Source organism: Cheilinus undulatus, linkage group 16 (genome assembly GCF_018320785.1).
Source record: "Cheilinus undulatus linkage group 16, ASM1832078v1, whole genome shotgun sequence".
NCBI classification, from domain to species: Eukaryota; Metazoa; Chordata; class Actinopteri; order Labriformes; family Labridae; genus Cheilinus; species Cheilinus undulatus.
In genome coordinates this window covers 7,144,310-7,162,384 of record NC_054880.1, presented here as the reverse complement: position 1 = coordinate 7,162,384, position 18,075 = coordinate 7,144,310, and the positions used below count along the sequence as shown (strand labels likewise).

The 18,075-nt window shown below is 40.5% G+C and overlaps 1 protein-coding gene across 3 annotated transcripts in view; it reads left to right on the top strand.

Moving 5' to 3' along the window:
• The window catches only part of LOC121523988 (collagen alpha-1(XIV) chain-like), a 269,909-nt gene that overhangs the window by 173,363 nt on the left and 78,471 nt on the right, over window positions 1–18,075 (top strand). For all 3 annotated transcript variants that reach the window (XM_041809125.1, XM_041809124.1, XM_041809126.1), the window contains exons 23-26: window positions 1,450–1,566; window positions 6,446–6,595; window positions 12,714–12,788; window positions 17,809–17,948. In XM_041809125.1, coding sequence (XP_041665059.1) covers window positions 1,450–1,566; window positions 6,446–6,595; window positions 12,714–12,788; window positions 17,809–17,948 — 482 coding nt within the window. The remainder of the gene's footprint in view (window positions 1–1,449; window positions 1,567–6,445; window positions 6,596–12,713; window positions 12,789–17,808; window positions 17,949–18,075) is intronic.

Sequence of the window (18,075 nt, the reverse complement as noted above, 5' to 3'; positions counted from 1 at the left end):
ACATGGGGCAACAATGGCATCATGGGAGAGTTACTGATTGAGATGCTGTGACATGACCTTAAAGGGACAGTTCACACCCTCTAATGTGGCAGAATTAGAAGAGTGGGACAACATTCCTCCTCAGTGATGAGAAATGACTTCTTTACATAGGGTCAGGTAGGTTTGGATGGCTTTTTTCCCTTTGTTAATGAAATCATCCTTTAAAAACTGTCTTTTTATTTACTCAGGTTATCTTTGTCTAATATTAACATTAACTTAATGATCTGAAACATTTAAGTTTGTCAAATATGAACAATCTGCTAATGGTCATAAAATAAGATACACATGTGCTTGTATTTCCTCCTTAATTTCTTCAGTATTCTTTAGTAAAGTAAAGCAGCCAGTCCGAGTTTTACTGGAGCTTGAACCAAGCATGAGAGTGTGGCCGTCTTTGACTATCAGCTCTCTGCTGGTCAGACTCTAAAGTAAGAATATTGTCCAGAATATAAATATGGAGATTTTTACATATTTATGCAGAGATGCATTTTGCATTTAAATGGAATCCAAAACACTCTGAATGCGGTGTTTGATTCCACTGAAACATGTTGTTTTGTCCTGGTGAATGTGGAATATACTGCTGTGTATGAGAACAGAATCATGCTAATCTCTCCAAACTTCAAACCAGTCGGAAAGTCAAAGTGCATACATAGAGTTTGCATAAATGGCCCATGTGTGGCTTTGTTTGGACCTGCACTCTCACACACAGTGGAGCTGTATATCTTTGAAAATGCATGCCAGCGTCCTTGAAGCCAACTGGCCATACATTTTTATACCAGTCATCTGGAGGCGCAGTGGTGTGTGGTTTCTCTGTGCAGTTATATACAGATTTATTCTAACAGCAGCGTGTACAGAGGAATGCTCACTACGCTGTATAATGCATATTTTTAGACTTCAGAGGAAAGGACGGTTTATTTCTGTTCATCTCAATGCTTTTTCTGTGTGTGCTTAGAGTAATTATATCAGGATTAAGCACAACACTGGGGAAATAGAGCACAGAATAAAATTGGATTAGTGGTTTTTGCTTATTAAGTTTGGGATGTCTGCATTAATATTTGATATATTTTAATAAAATAACAAGTATCCATGTACTTTTATTTTTTGTGCCTTTATTGTCTGGTCCTTTATCTTTGTTTTGATTTATCAGTAAAGTTTGGATTTGATCAAAGTCACATGTCCTCCATAAATACCCTTATATGAGCTTCATTATCCCATATTTAGAGTAATAATCATTTAAATTATCCTTCTGCACTCATAATGTTATTTTAAACACTTAGAGGGTTAAACACATTGAAGCATGTTGAACTGTACATGCTGGTTATGTAACATCTGCTGTCATGTTGACATGAATGAATCGTTTTCTCTTTATGTTGTAGAATGATTGACATTCTCTCTCTCACTTCCTTCCTGCAGTGTACCTGGGCGTGACTAACCTAAGCACCTATCAGGTGAGGATGACCAGTATGTGCGCCCAGTGGCAGCCTCACCGACACGCCAGCAACTACAGAGTGACCATCGAGTCTCTGCTCAGTAAGTCATCACCTAAATATGTTCTTAACATGTAACTTTAAAGATGGATGGATGGATGGATGGTTAGGTGGATGGATGGATGGATGGATGGATGGATGCATTGATGGATGGATGGATGGATGGATGGATGGATGGATGGATGGATGGATGGATGGATGGATGGATGGATGGATGGATGGATGGATGGATGCATTGATGGATGGATGGATGGATGGATGGATGGATGGATGCATTGATGGATGGATGCATTGATGGATGGATGCATTGATGGATGGATGGATGCATTGATGGATGGATGGATGGATGGATGGATGGATGGTTAGGTGGATGGACGGATGGATGGATGGATGGATGTTTGTGGTTGGTTTCCTCTCTGACACAAACAAATCTTGTACAGTCTGGGTTTTTTTGTTTTGTTTTTTTTGTAAATGTTTAACTGCGTTTCCTCTTTACCCTTGTTTATATTTGGGTTTAAATTCTATTGAAATACTAAACCAGTAAGTCCAGTTACCCTGCTGGTGAAGAGTTGGATGACCATGACCTGGATGAGTGAGAACCTGCACAGACATCTAAAATAAATGACCAGATTCCTTTACATGGATGTTTTAGTGGGTGTTACTCTGGTGCTAACAGTAAGTGTGACTGAGTCTCTCTGACTCTGTAAAGCAGAGCTTGGCCTACATAATGCTGTATACAGTAAATACAGATCTGCTTTCCTCCTACTCTGAATGTCTGTGCTGGTGGGAGGGATGAAAGAGGGAGTGGAGGCTCTGACATACTGGGATGTTTTCATTGGTGGGAGTTTGAAAATGCTGCACAGAGACATTTGATATTCAGAATGCCTAAGCATCCTGAGACAACAAAGATGTTGTTGTTTTAAAGGTTCAGCTGTGTAGTCAAACACTGAGCCGCTCTGTAGACACAGCTCAGTGACATTTATGTTCTGCTGTGTGAGCTAAAATACTGGAATAAATGAGTAAATGTGGCTGCTAGGATCAGATCATGTGTCAGGTATAGGTCTACCATCAGGTAAAGGTGGTTGTCTAGGGTTACACAGAGCTGTGAATGTATAGATCAGCTAAAATATGTTTGGAAATATCGGCTTATCAAATATCAACTAAATCCAATAGCATTCATTTGTAGTTATTTTTGGTATGAAATTAAAGGAAACTTGAATGAAGGCTGGGTTCTTACTATTTTTGTTACAGAAAGATTTTCATTTTTACTTTTCAAACTCTTCATTTTCTCTTCTTGACTGATGTTTTCCTCCTCATTGTGCCTCCCTCCTTCCCTGCTTATTTTCTGCCAAAACACCCTAATTTCCCTTCGTTTCTCCCCTCCTCCTGCAGTAGAAACATTCCTCTGGTGATTATTTTCCAGCTGCACAGTTATAAATCCTCATTTAGCTCCATTGTGTTCAGCACTGAGGGGAGCTGTGATAATATGTGCCTTTAATGTGACGTTAATGACAGCTGTGTTGCTGCAGAATGCCTGCAGGTGATAAATAACAGCCATTACATTTCTACTGGCTGGATGCTGCCGTGTGAAAAGACTGTTTTACCTCTGAGGTGGATGATTGCCTTCAGATCAGCGTCTCTCTGTGATTGTTTGATGCTGAAGTGTGTTATCATAATCCTATAAATACACAATTATTTCTGTTGGCAATCTTTGGCTGCTGAGAATTATGATTTAAGAAAGTATTTCTGTGATTGCAAAGCTCTTTAAAGGAGGCGACTTTAGTGCAGAGGGATATTTGACTGCTGAAGTCAGAGAAGAATACCTCAGGGGAATAAGAACTAAGGCCGGCCACACACTAGAACATTTTAAATCTGAAAAGTTTTTAAAACCGGGGGAGACCAAAAGATTTTTCACCTTTAATCCTCTGAACGCACACACTAGACGACTCAGCCAGACTGTCAGATCACTGGAGACCACACACCTGCCGACCTGCCTACGACCTTGGTGATCACGTGACTTCAGAAAAAAACAAACAAACACGGATGTCTGTCGATGCCATCTTGCTGTCCCTCCACAACAGGCTGTCCTGGCATGAGTTACAGGTGAAGCAACAATCATAAAACAAGGGAAAGACTCAGGATGAAACCCAGGCTGGAATTAAGTTAAAGTTGTGTTCATGGTTGTGAGTGCTGAAATCACGTATGACGTGTGACGCTATCCCATCTGCACGCTCTCATTGGTTGTCGTGGCTACTCTGTCAGAGGCATTACAACCTAGAATCGGATTTTGGGGGCTATGACGCGATTTGGAGCAGTAAAACAATCGTGTTGACACCACACACACGAGGAATATTCAGGCAGACAGTCATTTGCGACAAGGCTCCTCTCGGGATACGCCTCACGATCATCGGAGGAGGCAAATCTTGCTCCAAATCGGGCTTAAAATCCTGTAGCCTTAAACAGTTTTTGTCACAGCCACATGCTCCAAGCTTTATCATGCTGAAGGTGTCAGATTTATTTCCTTTAATTTAACAGCTTCAGTGTTTAAACCATGTCATTAAGGTCAAAGTTCCCTCCTAATGTCAGTGTTATGGAGGAAACAGGAACACTCAGAACATTATTATTTTAAAATAAAACACAGTGTTCAGGCAGCAGGCCATTTATCCAGACACGACAGGTACATCTCAAAAAAATCATGAAAAAGTTCAATATTTTTTGTCACTCTTTTCTGAAAGCAAAACCCATATATTACATAAACTCACAACACATAGAGTGAAATACTTCAAGACTTTCTTTCTTGAAATGTTGATGATTATGGCTTACAGATCATGAAAACACAAAATTCAATGTGTCAGAAAATTAGAATATTACATAAGATCAATAAAAAAGGATATGTGTTTTCTGAAGTCCACAGTCAACGCAGCCATCTACCAGGACATTTTAGAGACCTTCATGCTTCCTTCTGCTCACAAGCACCATGGAGATGCTGATTTCATGACCTGAAGGCCACTACCAAAGCAACCTGAGCTTCCATTACACCTGAGCAGTGCCACAGGCTGATCGCCTCCATGCCACGCCGCATTGATGCAGTAATTCATGCAAAAGGAGGCCCAACCAAGTACTGAAGGCATAGAAATGAACATACTTTTCAGAAGCCTGACATTTCTGTTTAAAATATCCTTTTTTTATTGATCTTATGTAATATTCTAATTTTTTGAGACACTGGATTTGGGGTTTTCATTATCTGTGAGCCATAATCATCAACATTTCAAGAAATAAAGGCTTGAAATATTTCACTCTATGTGTAATGAGTCTATATAATATATGAGTTTCACTTTCAGAAAAGAGTGACAAAAAATATTGAACGTTTTTATGATATTCTGGTTTTTGAGCTGTACCTGTAAATCAACATTTTGTTAAAACAGGAAGCAAAGAGCAGCAGATCAACCTCAGACAGGCCAGACCCAGACGGTCTGCTTTAAGCTGCACCGTGCTGGGCCGGCCTGTAGACGACGACCCTGAGGATGCGTGTGGTGGGTTCAGAGTTAAAGCGCACAGTCTCTACAGAAACACGTCCTTTGGAATTTGCAGGTTATACATTTAAAATGCCTTTGCATCACTAATCATGAAAATTTTTTATCAAGCTCCAGACTAACTTTATTTTCCACCTTCCCAAACCACATTTTAACTTGTCCCAAATCTAAATGGTCCACTAGAGAAACATTTTGCTTGTTGTGGCTCCAGCGCCATGAGCATTACTGTGGAGGATGGTAATCTGTCATTGAGGAGGTCACATCAACGTTGACTGAATTTCTGATGTCTTCATTTTAAATATTATTCCCCCAGGAAACCTTTTTAGCCCTTTTTCACCATGTATTGCCACTTTTCACCCATTTAAGCTACCTTCTGCCATTAAATACCACCTTTTTCCTACTTTTACCCATTTTGACAATTTTTTACCTGTTTGTTTTGCCACTTTTATCCCATTTTTGCCCCTTTTCACCATTCTTTCTCCCAATTTTCACCCATTTAAGCTACCTTTTGTCATTAAATGCCAGTTTTTTCCCGGTTTTTCCCATTTTAGCCATTTTTGTTGCCATTTTTGACCCATTTAAGCTACCTGCTGCCATTAAATACCACATTTCCTCTTTTTGCCACTTCCTTTTGCTAGTATATCCCATTGTTGCCTTTTTTCACCACTTTTCACCCATTTCAGCAACTTTTTTCTACTAAATACCACTTGTTTCCTATTTTTTTGGCCATTTTTGCCACTCTGCTTTTGGCCCATTTTAGTCACTTTTAACTCTTTTGTTTCTGCCTAGTTTTTGCCACTTTTGGACCATTTTTTTCTACCTGTAACTCATTTTTTTGTCACTTCTCACCCATTTTTGCTACTTTCTGACCCCTCTTCCACTTTTCCTCCCCATTCTCACCCCTTTTCACCCATTTTTGTTGCTTTTTGACCATTTTTTCCACCTTTAAGTCATTGTTATTGTACTTCCAGCTGTTTTTGCCTTTTTTTACCTCTTAGATTGTGGCCCTTGCAACGGTATTTTTCAACAATTTGGCACTTTGGTCGAGCAGGGTTGAGTAACACTGATCTAAAGCATACTGAGCCCTGGATCACAGACAGATGGACTTTTCAAATCATCAAAAACTACAGTGAAACATCAAACAATTAAAGGAAAAATGCAGGTAAAACAATTTCAGCGAAACAGAAAGTGGCACAACTCACCCACGTTTAGAAAAGGAAAATGTTCCTGCAGGATGGGTTCTCTGAGCGCCGTCATCTTTGAGATGGACGACACTAGTAAAAATCTATCTGATAAGAAATCCTCCACAGTTAAAATACAGAAAAAGTGTGAAAAATCCAGATCTTTCTCAGCATCATAGTGATGAAATGTTTCTGTATTTCCCTGCAGACGGTCAGAAGCAGGAGACGAAGCTGGGTGGAGGATCCAGCAGACACTGTTTCAATAACCTGAAGCCCAACACGCAGTATAAGATCAGCGTTTACGCTCAGCTGCTGGACGGGACTGAAGGACCCGCTGTCACCGTCAACGGGAAGACACGTGAGTATTCAGACAATTCTACAAATACCCTACGAATGTGGGCACAAAGACCAGATCTAGCTCCACCAGGCTTTCAGAGAATTCATCCAAAATGATGTGAAGAAGCATGAGCTTTCAGCTCATTTCTTTATTTTGTGTTCTGTTTGATAAGTGAATGTTTCTTGATCTACTTTGGGGGTTAGAGGCTGCTGTCAGCTCCCTACGATACACACTGTCATGTCAGTGCAGAGGAAACTGAATCAAACCTTTGGATTCTTCAATAGGACACTTTTCTGGTTTCAGTGCTGAGAATGACCACAGTTTTTCCACTTGAATGTAAACATTTTTGATTATGATTTACTCATGATGGATGTATGAAGGAAATATCCAGAACTCTGCTGGTGTTTTCTTTGTTGACTGCAGTGGTGATTTCCCAGCAGTCCTGCTGTTTTTGGCCTTTTTAACCCGTTATGACCTAACGACTCCACCAGAGCATATCTTTACATTTTTACATGCTGTAGTGACATTTTTGGAGTATTTGAATTGGCTTTACATCAGTACAACCCTTAGAAACCAAATTTTTATGATATATATGTGATAAGTCCATAGTAACAAATGAAACTGCTCAAAAGTGCAAAAAACCACAAGAATTAGAAAGGTGTTTTTTGTTTTTTTTTTACACATTTTCTTAAACACAGAGATGTCACAGCTGTATCCCTCAGATTTTAAAATAGTTGCACCAGATCATTTCAAGCCACAAAAAAAATATTTTGAGTTTGGTTGTAACTTTTTTTTGAAGTACAGGTATCTTTATAAACTGTGGCAAAAACTAAAATAAAATGAAATTGTGCTCAATTTACAAAAAGACTAACCTTGCAAAGCAGATGGATCCTTGTCTTTCACTGGTGAATCCGTCTTGTTAAGCTCCCATCTGAACTGTTTGGGCCCGGTTAGAAAGTGACAGGACCAATCAGCTACGAGGGGCGGTACTTTCAGGCATGGCAGAGTCGTGACGTAAACAAGCAGCAGCAAGAGCTGGTGCAGTTATGGAGGAGATTAGCGTGGATGCTACTAAAGCGCCAGTTTTATCAGAACTTGACGACATTTCTTTGTAAAGGAGGAACAAAGAACAGCAGTGAGTTGTTTTCTTTTCAAAAACCACAAAAGTCGAGTACTGACATGTCTACAGTCGCCATGTTTCGCGTAAGTCTTCGGTAGCTGTGCACACGCAGCTTGATAGCGGCTACGTCACGTGTTTTTTGTTGCTCTGATTGGCCCGTAGAGACGTAACAGAACGTTCATCCGATCACACTCTGAGTTTTGTCCAAATCCTCTGCCTTTCCCGAACATTTCCTGTTGAAGCTTTCCCAGATGGATGTGTGAAACGAATCCATCTGGTGTGTCAGGTTACAAAAGAGAGCATCTTTTTAAAACAACAACAATCAAATCTCTAAGTGTGCCGGACACTTTTGAGCATGCATGTGTTTGCAGACGACCATGCTGAAACAAAAACAAGTGTGACTCATATTTATACCCCGGATTATTTTATATTATTTTTTGAAGTGTGTACTTTGTAATAGATTTACACAAAGGAAGGAAGGATATTTCTAGAAGGAAGCAGAACGCTGGAACACACTGACTGTGTTTTTTATGTTAGTGTTACTCCTCTGGTTCTATCTGCAAAAAGAATTATTGCTCTGGCTCATTTGCCACGGTTAAAAATAGACATGCAAATGGGAGGGCCGGTGATCCCGTAGGTTTGAAGGGTTAACTCGACTATTTCATCTGAAAAGAAAAACTTTTACTGTGTTTTAGAAAGAGTATGAAAATCTCACAAACAGCAGCAAATTAAACAAGCCTCAGACTGAAGCTGGACGAGCGATGTGGCACAGCGCTGGTGTGTGGTCCGTTTACACAAACTGGTGCGGTTTGTGTTCAGTCCAGATCCGTCCTGGTCTAGCTCATTAAACTCTGATCTGACCCGTGTTTCCTCAGCTGATGTCTGTCCAGTCTCTCTCTCTCGTAATGACAGGAAATCTGTCTCTCTTTAGAGGTCTGTTCAGCTGTCTTAGTCGAGCTGGTTGCTCTTCATTTGGTGCCAGTTTTTTGTTTTGTTTTTTTTTAATGTGGATTAAATAAGGACAAAAGGATGGAGGAAAGGAAACTGGTACTCAAACAGGAGCTAGCTACAGTGGCTCACATTAAAGAGCCGTTAAGTAGAACAGAGTCGTTCATGAATGGCTCATCATTACTCGGTCTCTCACCACACAAGGTTTATTCTGTTGAAAGTGCATCACTGTTTTAATTTTTTGATAAGACTTTGTTATATGTTAAAGGGGCTCAGCTAGCCTCCTAGCTCAGGACTAGACTCCTCTAGACTCTGGTTTCCCTTCATCTACATAGACAAGACTTAGAGGTCTGCAGGACTGAGTAAGTTCATCGCCTCTACTCCAGGTAAATCAGTTAAACTGTGGAAAAAATGACTTTTTTGTTAAGGTGTATTCAGTGTATGTAGAAATGTTCTGATGATAACTGCAGCAGACAGGTCCAATTAGAGCTATGAAGTACTAACTTTCCTCTAATCAGACTGATTCCTGTGGCTGTCCTACCCCTCACGGACATATAGATCACATGATTGCAAACATCCTATAGGCTATTGAAAGATGATGTCATCCTTTACAGCCAGTAAAACGTTCCATCCTTGCCTTTTCATGCAGGCCAGTCAGTGTCATTTCACTGTAAGCCCACATGTTTTATTAGCTAGTGCCTCAGCATGTCCTTTAAAACTGTGGTTCTCAACCTTGGGGTCAGGACCCCATTGGGGGTCACGAGACACTGAGAGATGCCCTAAAAAAATGAAGAATATTTTTTAAATTGCACTGTTGCCACTTGACACCAATTTTGCTAAATTTTAACCTGTTTTCATGATTTTTCCGACCTATTTTTGCCAATTGTGGCACATTTTTGCTACTCAAAACCTATTTTTGTCAAATTATAAACCTTTCCACATCTTTTTTTCTGCCCATTTTGCCACTTTAAACCAATTCTTGCAGCTCTCTGCCTATTGTTGGCTCTGTTGACCCATTAATGCCACTATTTTCCCCACTTTGCCACTTTTTATGCCCTTTTGAACCGCATTTCACATTTGATATGACTGTTTTTGCCAGTTTAACTCATTTCTGCCTCAGTAAACCCTTTTATGCCAGTTTATAGCAACTTTTTTATTGTATTTAACAAAATTTCCACAATTTTTTGCCACTTTAACCTATTTTAGCCATTTTTGGGTGATTTTTTTTGCCACTTTATTAATTTTTTATACCTCTAACCCATTTTTTCTACTTTTAAAATCCAATTTCATCACCTTAGCCACCATTTTTTTGCCATTATTAACCCATTTTCATTCTGTTTTTAAAAGGGATTTATATTTCTAAGAGGACTTCACAAATGAATAAAAAATATATGTGTTTCTTTGATAAGAGGGTTATTATTCAGGTTAAATATAAAATACCACAGCTTAACTTTACAATGGACCATGATTTTGCTGACCCCAAGTTTGGTTGGGCCCCAGAAAGCTCTCTCCTTTACCCCCCCCCATGGGTGGCCCTGCCTGCACTGCACATTCATGGCTGTGTTTAGCAGCCTTTGGGCACAGTGGGGTCCTCGGTCCTTGACCCCTTTATTTTGGGTGCTAAAAACGGTTGAGGACCCCTGATTTAGAGTATGGGTGCTAAAGTGGAGTCGCTCTGTACCTGAATGACCAAAAAGTGTCTCTAATGCAAAAGTGTAGACATATTCATCTCTTCTATAATGCTTTAATCCACTACTGACACTCTCAGTGCTTCACCTCCTCTGTGCCAGCTCTCCGTTTTTAAACAAGCCTGCACATGTGTCACAAAGACATACAGCAGCAACACGGAGACGAAAGCAGCCGCCGCCGCTGTCAGCTGTCAGCGTGTAGAAAAGAAGCAGGGAGGACCATCACGTCTTTAAACAGCAAACATCTTTTATCCTCCTGAGAGCTCAGAGATGAATCCTCTAGCCTCCTCTCACAACAAGCTGTTTTAGTTTTTATGCAGCAGCAGCTCCCCACAATAACCAGGACAGACAGTCTGCAGGAAAGGAGGGGATTATTTTTATGTTTCTATGCTAGATTATCTTTAGTGGACTTTATCGACGTAATCTTTGACTGTTACAAGGACAGTTTACCCTCCTTTAAACTAAACCATGTCATTTATTCACCATGTTTCAGAGCGCTTTAACGTTGCAGTGATGGGTTTGTAAAAATACACATTAAAGGGCTCATAACAAAAATCTTTATAAACAAGACCACGGGTGTTTGCAGCACTTCCTACGTTGAAATAAACATCATCACGTTGTGGGCATGACCCGTCACATGATTTTTACGTGTCCCTACCCGATAACCCCCCACACACACACACACACACCCCCACACACACAAACACACCCCCACACACACACCCACACACAACAAGAAGTGCTGTATTTTCCCGCAGAATACACCGTAGATCTTAGCCTGCATACATACTCGCCCTCGCTCTCGTTTCAGCCCTACATTTTTACAAAAACACTCAGACACACACACACCAGACCCCATCACACACACCTTTGACACACTTCCACACATATGTAGTTATGGAGCTGCAAAAACCTGGTCACGTCAAACAGTCTTAGAGCTGGCGCGAAGCTTTCAGACTGGTTGCAGCATCAGAGGAAGAGTCCAACTACTCATCTGGCTCGTTTTTTTACAGGTTACTAAATTGACTATATCTCAAAAAGCAAGTTATGAACAGACTCCAACTAAATTTCCTGAGGTTCCAAAGGATATTGTGCAACTTTTTTACATTTACAAATTTGAGGGATACAGCTGTGCAATTTCTGTGTTTTGAAATGAATGTGATAAAAACAAAAATGATTTATTTATTTATTTATTTTAGGTTTATTGCACTTTTAAGCAATTTGTTGTAGTAGTTAAGACATAAGTCAATACATATTATTAAAACATGGGATATAAGGGTTATATTGATGTAAAGCAAACAAAAATACTCCCAAAAATTGCACTACAGTATGTCAAAATGAAGAATATGTCCTGGTGGACTTGCACATTGGTAGGTTTTAAAGCGTTTAAAGGACTGAAGTTTAAGGTCTGGACTACACTCATATATCCGTATCAGTTTCAGTATCAGCTTGATTTAAATGTTAACATCCATATTTCAGGTATCTGGAGAATCCAGCATCTACATCCTTTATTGATTCTTAAAATCATGATGGGATTTCTAGATGGATAAAGGTGAAAGTTTGACATAAATCACTGCAGGCAGATTGTTTTTAGGATCGATAATCTTCCAAAAATAGATCTGCTCATCCAGTACCCATATCAGTGTACCAGACTGATCCAGATTAGGTTTTAAAAAGGAGGAAAGGGAAGCGAAAAGACAGGAGGTAAAAAGAAAATCAGAGAAATAGAGCCAAACCCCTGAAATATCCAGAGCAATACAAAGTGGATTAAAAGAGCATAATCCTTGGTGGAGCAGGTATTTGTTTGCTCAAAGCTGCTCCCCTCTGCTCCGTCTCTCTGCAGAGAGCCTCCTCGCTGATTTATTACTTTGTTTTGATGTAAATGAACGCTGGGGCCTTTTCTCTAAACGTCTCCCCGTCGCTGCAGGCAGTCACGCGGAGCTCTCCCTCCCTACTATCAGCTGTAATTCCCCTCCTCGGGTCTCTGATTGAACACCTAAACAGCTCTGAATGAACACACGGCGGGGCGTTCGTAGGGGGCAGCTGGTTTATCTCGTTTCTCCGCCCCCCCACGCAGAATAAAGGTAAAGAGTTGAAAGCCGCGGCAGTGGGAGTTTGATTTAGACGGCAGCAGACGCTGTGATCAATCCAGAAAATTACACAGCAGCTGAGATCACAGAGCGGGATGTGCTTATTTCACACATTTCTTTACATTAGACATGTCTCTGTGTGGCTGTCTGAGGTTCTCTTCTTCTTCTTCTATGGTGTTTTTGAGGTAGGTTTAATTCAGGGGTCTCGCAGCTCATGCTGATGGTTTTATGATGACGTGGTCCTGATTGCAGGTTTTCATGTCTTCCTCTGTCTGTTTATTTTCTCTGTGCAGTACCCGTCCCGACTCCGGCCCCGACCAAACCCCCTACAACCACACCGCTACCCACAATTCCCCCTGCCAAGGAAGGTAAGAGGCGAGGTTTCATTGTGTTGTTAATGTTTGTCTTCAGCTGATGATACTGAGGAAAAAAGACACCTAAATCAGAATTTACCTTCAGAAACCTGCTTATCATGGAATTTTATTTCTTCTCATTCTATTAAAAATCCTGCCTTTACTTGAGACTTTAATCTGAGACAGTTTTAAATCATTTACACACAAAACTCATCAGCAACGAAGATTGAAAGACAAACAGTGCATTTACACCAGGAAGACTTTTCAGAAGTTGCCAGATTTTAACTCTTGACAATCTGAAGTAAAAGTCAAAGATAGTGATACCTGTTTGATACCACAGCAGCAAAAATAGAAGTCTTGGATACCAGATATGAACTCATTTCTTGTTTTTGATTACTAAAAATGGCAGCCAAACTCTTGCACACTGTCTAAGTGGCACAAAACAATTAGCAACATTTTTCCAGGAGGATGAAGCTGGAGGAGAAACCCTTAAATTCCACATACTCCATCTGTGCAGCGATCTGCTCATGCTCCCATTCAGGTCTTATTGCAATTCCACAGCACGTGCTGAGGTCTGTCTTCAGTGCATGCCAAAAGCTCCACTCCACTCTGGGTATGGATAGATACATTATATTGCCAAAAGTATTCACTCACCTGCCTTGCCTGGCATATGAACTTAAGTGACATCCCATTCTTAATCCATAGGGTTTAATATGACGTGGGTCCAACCTTTGCAGCTAGAACAGCTTCAACTCTTCTGGGAAGGCTTTCCACAAGGTTTAGGAGTGTGTTTATGGGAATTTTTGACCATTCTTCCAAAAGTACATTTGTGAGGTCACACACTGATGTTGGACCAGAAGGCCTGGCTCTCAGTCTCCACTCTGATTCATCCCAAAGGTGTTCTATGGGGTTGAGGTCAGGACTCTGTGCAGGCCAGTCAAGTTGATCCACACCAAACTCTCTCCTCCATGTCTTTATGGACCTTGCTTTGTGCACTGGTGCACAGTCATGTTGGAACAGGAAGGGGCCATCCCCAAACTGTTCCCACAAAGTTGGGAGCATGGAATTGTCCAGAATCTCTTGGTATGCTGAAGCATTCAGAGTTCCTTTGACTAGAACTAAGGGGCCAAGCCCAGCTCCTGAAGAACAAGCCCACACCATAATCCCCCCTCCACCAAACTTTACACTTGGCACAATGCAGTCAGACAAGTACCGTTCTCCTGTCCAGTGGTGAGTCCAGTGATGGCGTGCTTTACACCACTGCATCCCACGCTTTGCATTGCACTTGGTGATGTATGGCTTGGATGCAGCTGTAACCATGGAAACCCATTCATGAAGCTCTCTACCACTGTTCTTGAGCTAATCTGAAGGCCACATGAAGTTTGGAGGTCTGTAGCCATTGACTCTGCAGAAAGTTGGCCACCTCTGTGCACTATGACCTCAGCATCCTCTGACCCCGCTCTGTCATTTTACGTGGCCTACCACTTGGTGGCTGAGTTGCTGTGGTTCCCAATGACTTCCACTTTGTTCTAATACCACTGACAGTTGACTGGAATATTTAGGAGCCAGGAAATTTCACCACTGGACTTGTTGCACAGGTGGCATCCTATCACAGTACCACGCTGGAATTCACTGAGCTCCTGAGAGCGAGCCATTCTTTCACTAATGTTTGTAGAAACAGTCTGCATGCCTAGGTGATGATTTTATACACCTGTGGACATGGAAGTGACTGGAACACCTGATTTACATTATCTGGATGGGCGAGTGAATACTTTTGGCAATATAGTGTACATTTACGATGGTGCATATTGAATACAATAAATTAGTTTAAAAGCAGTCAATACACAGTAGCATGAGCATGAACAGGAGGGAGCAGCAAGCTTTATGCTGTGAAGGAGGAGGCTGGGGTGGAGGAGGTCCATCAGCATTAATGAAATCAGGGATTAGTGAGACGTACGTCACATGTAAATACACCGCTGTGATTGGCTGTGGGCAAGAAGGCGATAATTGGGATCAGCTGATCACAGCTGGGCGTGATCACTGCCTCCTGCATGAACTAATAATGAACTTCATAAAGATAAAATGATATGATGAAAAAACGCTTAAAGAAGAATAGAAACAATTCAAATAAGATAAATTATAGAGAGATAAGAAATAAAAGAGAAATTAGACAAACACACCTGATTAGATTTGGACCGTTACAGTGTTGATTATTATGAGGTTAAAAAAGATGTTTTTAAAGCTGAAATTCAAATAGAAAACTGATATCTTCAAACTAAACTTTCATATCATCTCATAAAGCTTTAGTTGTGAAAATAACCAGAAATGATCAGAACTTCTTCCAGATAGTGAAACGTTTTTGCAGCTTTTGCTCTCTTTTAAAGTTGAAGTTAACTTTCTGAATGATTTTTTCCATTTCATCCTGCTGTTGCTGAAGTAAATGATTCTCTCTGTATCTAAATGAAGATGACTGTCCGCCCACTTTCCATGCTTTATAAATCAAAATGAGATATGTTCTCTGTTGAGGTGAAAGGGTTTCGGTGGCTTCATGTGTGACAGTCGGTAAATAATCTTGAGCCGTTCTCCTCCCACACTGTGACATGTCTGCAACAAACACACACAGTTATTTACAAGGCTGAAGAGAAGAGGGATGGTTTCAGTCTCATTTATCACACAGAGATGAGATTAAATCACACAGAGATGAGATTAAATCACACAGAGATGAGATTAAATCACACAGAGATGAGATTAAATCACACAGAGATGAGATTAAATCACACAGAGATGAGATTAAATCACGCAGAGATGAGATTAAATCACACAGAGATGAGATTAAAATCACACAGAGATGAGATTAAATCACACAGAGATGAGATTAAATCACACAGAGATGAGATTAAATCACGCAGAGATGAGATTAAATCACACAGAGATGAGATTAAAATCACACAGAGATGAGATTAAATCACACAGAGATGAGATTAAATCACACAGAGATGAGATTAAATCACACAGAGATGAGATTAAATCACGCAGAGATGAGATTAAATCACACAGAGATGAGATTAAATCACACAGAGATGAGATTAAATCACACAGAGATGAGATTAAATCACACAGAGATGAGATTAAATCACGCAGAGATGAGATTAAATCACACAGAGAAAGAGGGCTAGTTAGTCCTGGTCTTTAACGTCTTAGAAACAGAAACATGCACACACCAACATGCTTAGCACACAGAGTTTCATCTGTTAGGAGAAAAAACAACATTGGGCCTTTTCCTGATTTTTTGTTTGCATATTTGTCATACATAAATGTTCCAGACTAATTTAATATTAGACAGATATAACCTGAGGAAATACAATATTCACTTTTTAAGTGATTATTTCATTTATTAAGTTGAAAAAAATTTTTTTGGAGAGTTGAGTTCAGTTTGACTATCCACACCCAGACCTGATCACTGCCGGACCTGTAGGATCCAGAATCCCTTAAATCAGGGGTGTCAAACTCATTCACACCAGGGGCCGGATTCTGGATTTGGGTCTAACCTGAGGGCCTAACAGGGTCAACATTTAACCCCTGAGTGTCAGCCTAAATGATTTAGAGATTAGAAGGTCAACATGATAAGTAAAAAACTGAAAATCTGAGATAAAAAGTCAAACTGTGAGATGCCAAATTGAAAGTATAGAGAGAACACTAATTTCTCTCTTTGTTCCTGACTTTTAATTTTTATGACTCAGCAAGGATGTTATAAACCATCAAGGTTAAGTTTATGTCTTTATACTGGAGGACATCTGCAGACCTTATACTGGTAGCCAGTTATGATAGAAGTATCATATGATCTGGTGGGCTGGGTGTAACTGTACCACCGGCCGGATTTGGCCCCCGGGCCTTGAGTTTGACACCCCTGCCTTAACTAGAGCCGGTCTGACAGTGAAGTAGTCTAAAAGATCTCCAACACATCATGGAACCATCTAAAGAACAAAGTCACTGACATCTATCAGTCTGAAAGGTTACAGAGACATTTCTAAGGCTTTGGGACTCCAGCCAATCATCATAAGAGCCATTACCCACAAATGTAGAAAACTGTGAACAGTAGTTACCTTCACATCATCTTGTCTCAAATTGAGAAACCTGTTCAGTAAAACGTCTAATACGGCGTATTCAGAAACAAATAAAGGTTTTGTTGCGGTGATTTTGCGCTGGAGTGCATGCATACCCTGGGAGTGCTTCCAGTGTGAACACAGAAGTGCCAGCAGAAAATTGGCAGAAATTTTGATATTAGTCGATGCCGTTACCAGACTGATAATATGGTGCATCCCTAGTAAATAGGCATGTGTATTAAGGTTATAATGCAGAAACAGGATGGATCATGTCCAATCAGAGAATTAACCAGGATTAAAATTAAAATGATCAAGAATAAAACCGATTTTAAAAAGGAACTTCCCTTTAAAGCAGAGCTCCAACTGTGTTAATATTGTAATGTAATCCTCACCATCCTTTCTTTGTCATCCACAGTCATTTTTATTCATCACTGCCTCGACACCTCTGTTTCATATTCAACAGAAAAGGCTTGAATCTATATCAGCACTTTTCCCCTCAGAAAACTTGATTAATGTGAGCAGCACAGAGAAGAAAACCAGTTTCTTCCTCTAACGTGGTTTGGGAGGATTTTTGCAGTAAACAAAGAGCTGCAGACAGAACTAAAGCAGCAGATCAATGCGGCTCAAACTGACCCTTAATCGGATTTTATTAGAGGAAAGAAGGAGAGGCTGGGTGGACTGAGGCTGCTCTATATTTAATGAGTTCTCCACTTATTCATTTATTAACTCAGAAGACTTTAAATCTAATCTAAAGGTCTGCTTCATTAAAGGAGTGGAAATCTATCAGAATGAAGGCCACATCTGTTGATCTGTATAAGGGATAAAAATCAGACTCTGGAAACAACTTCAAAAGCTGATTTTAAGGTGTGAAACTGCAGCTTCACTAAGTCATCTTCCTCCTCCTCATCACCCTGTCTCTGTGTCTCCACCAGTGTGTAAAGCTGCTAAAGCTGACCTGGTCTTCTTGGTCGACGGTTCCTGGAGTATCGGCGATGAAAACTTCCAGAAGATCATCAAGTTTCTTCACAGCACCACTGGAGCTTTAGACCAGATCGGACCTGATGGCACACAGGTAACAGACAGGATGAAGGGGGTAAACCTCACTGATGTCCTGATGGAGATGTGATCATCAGCATTAGGACATAGAAACCCAGAAATGATGTGAAAACAAAGGGCTAGGAGGGAGAAGAGACCAGGAC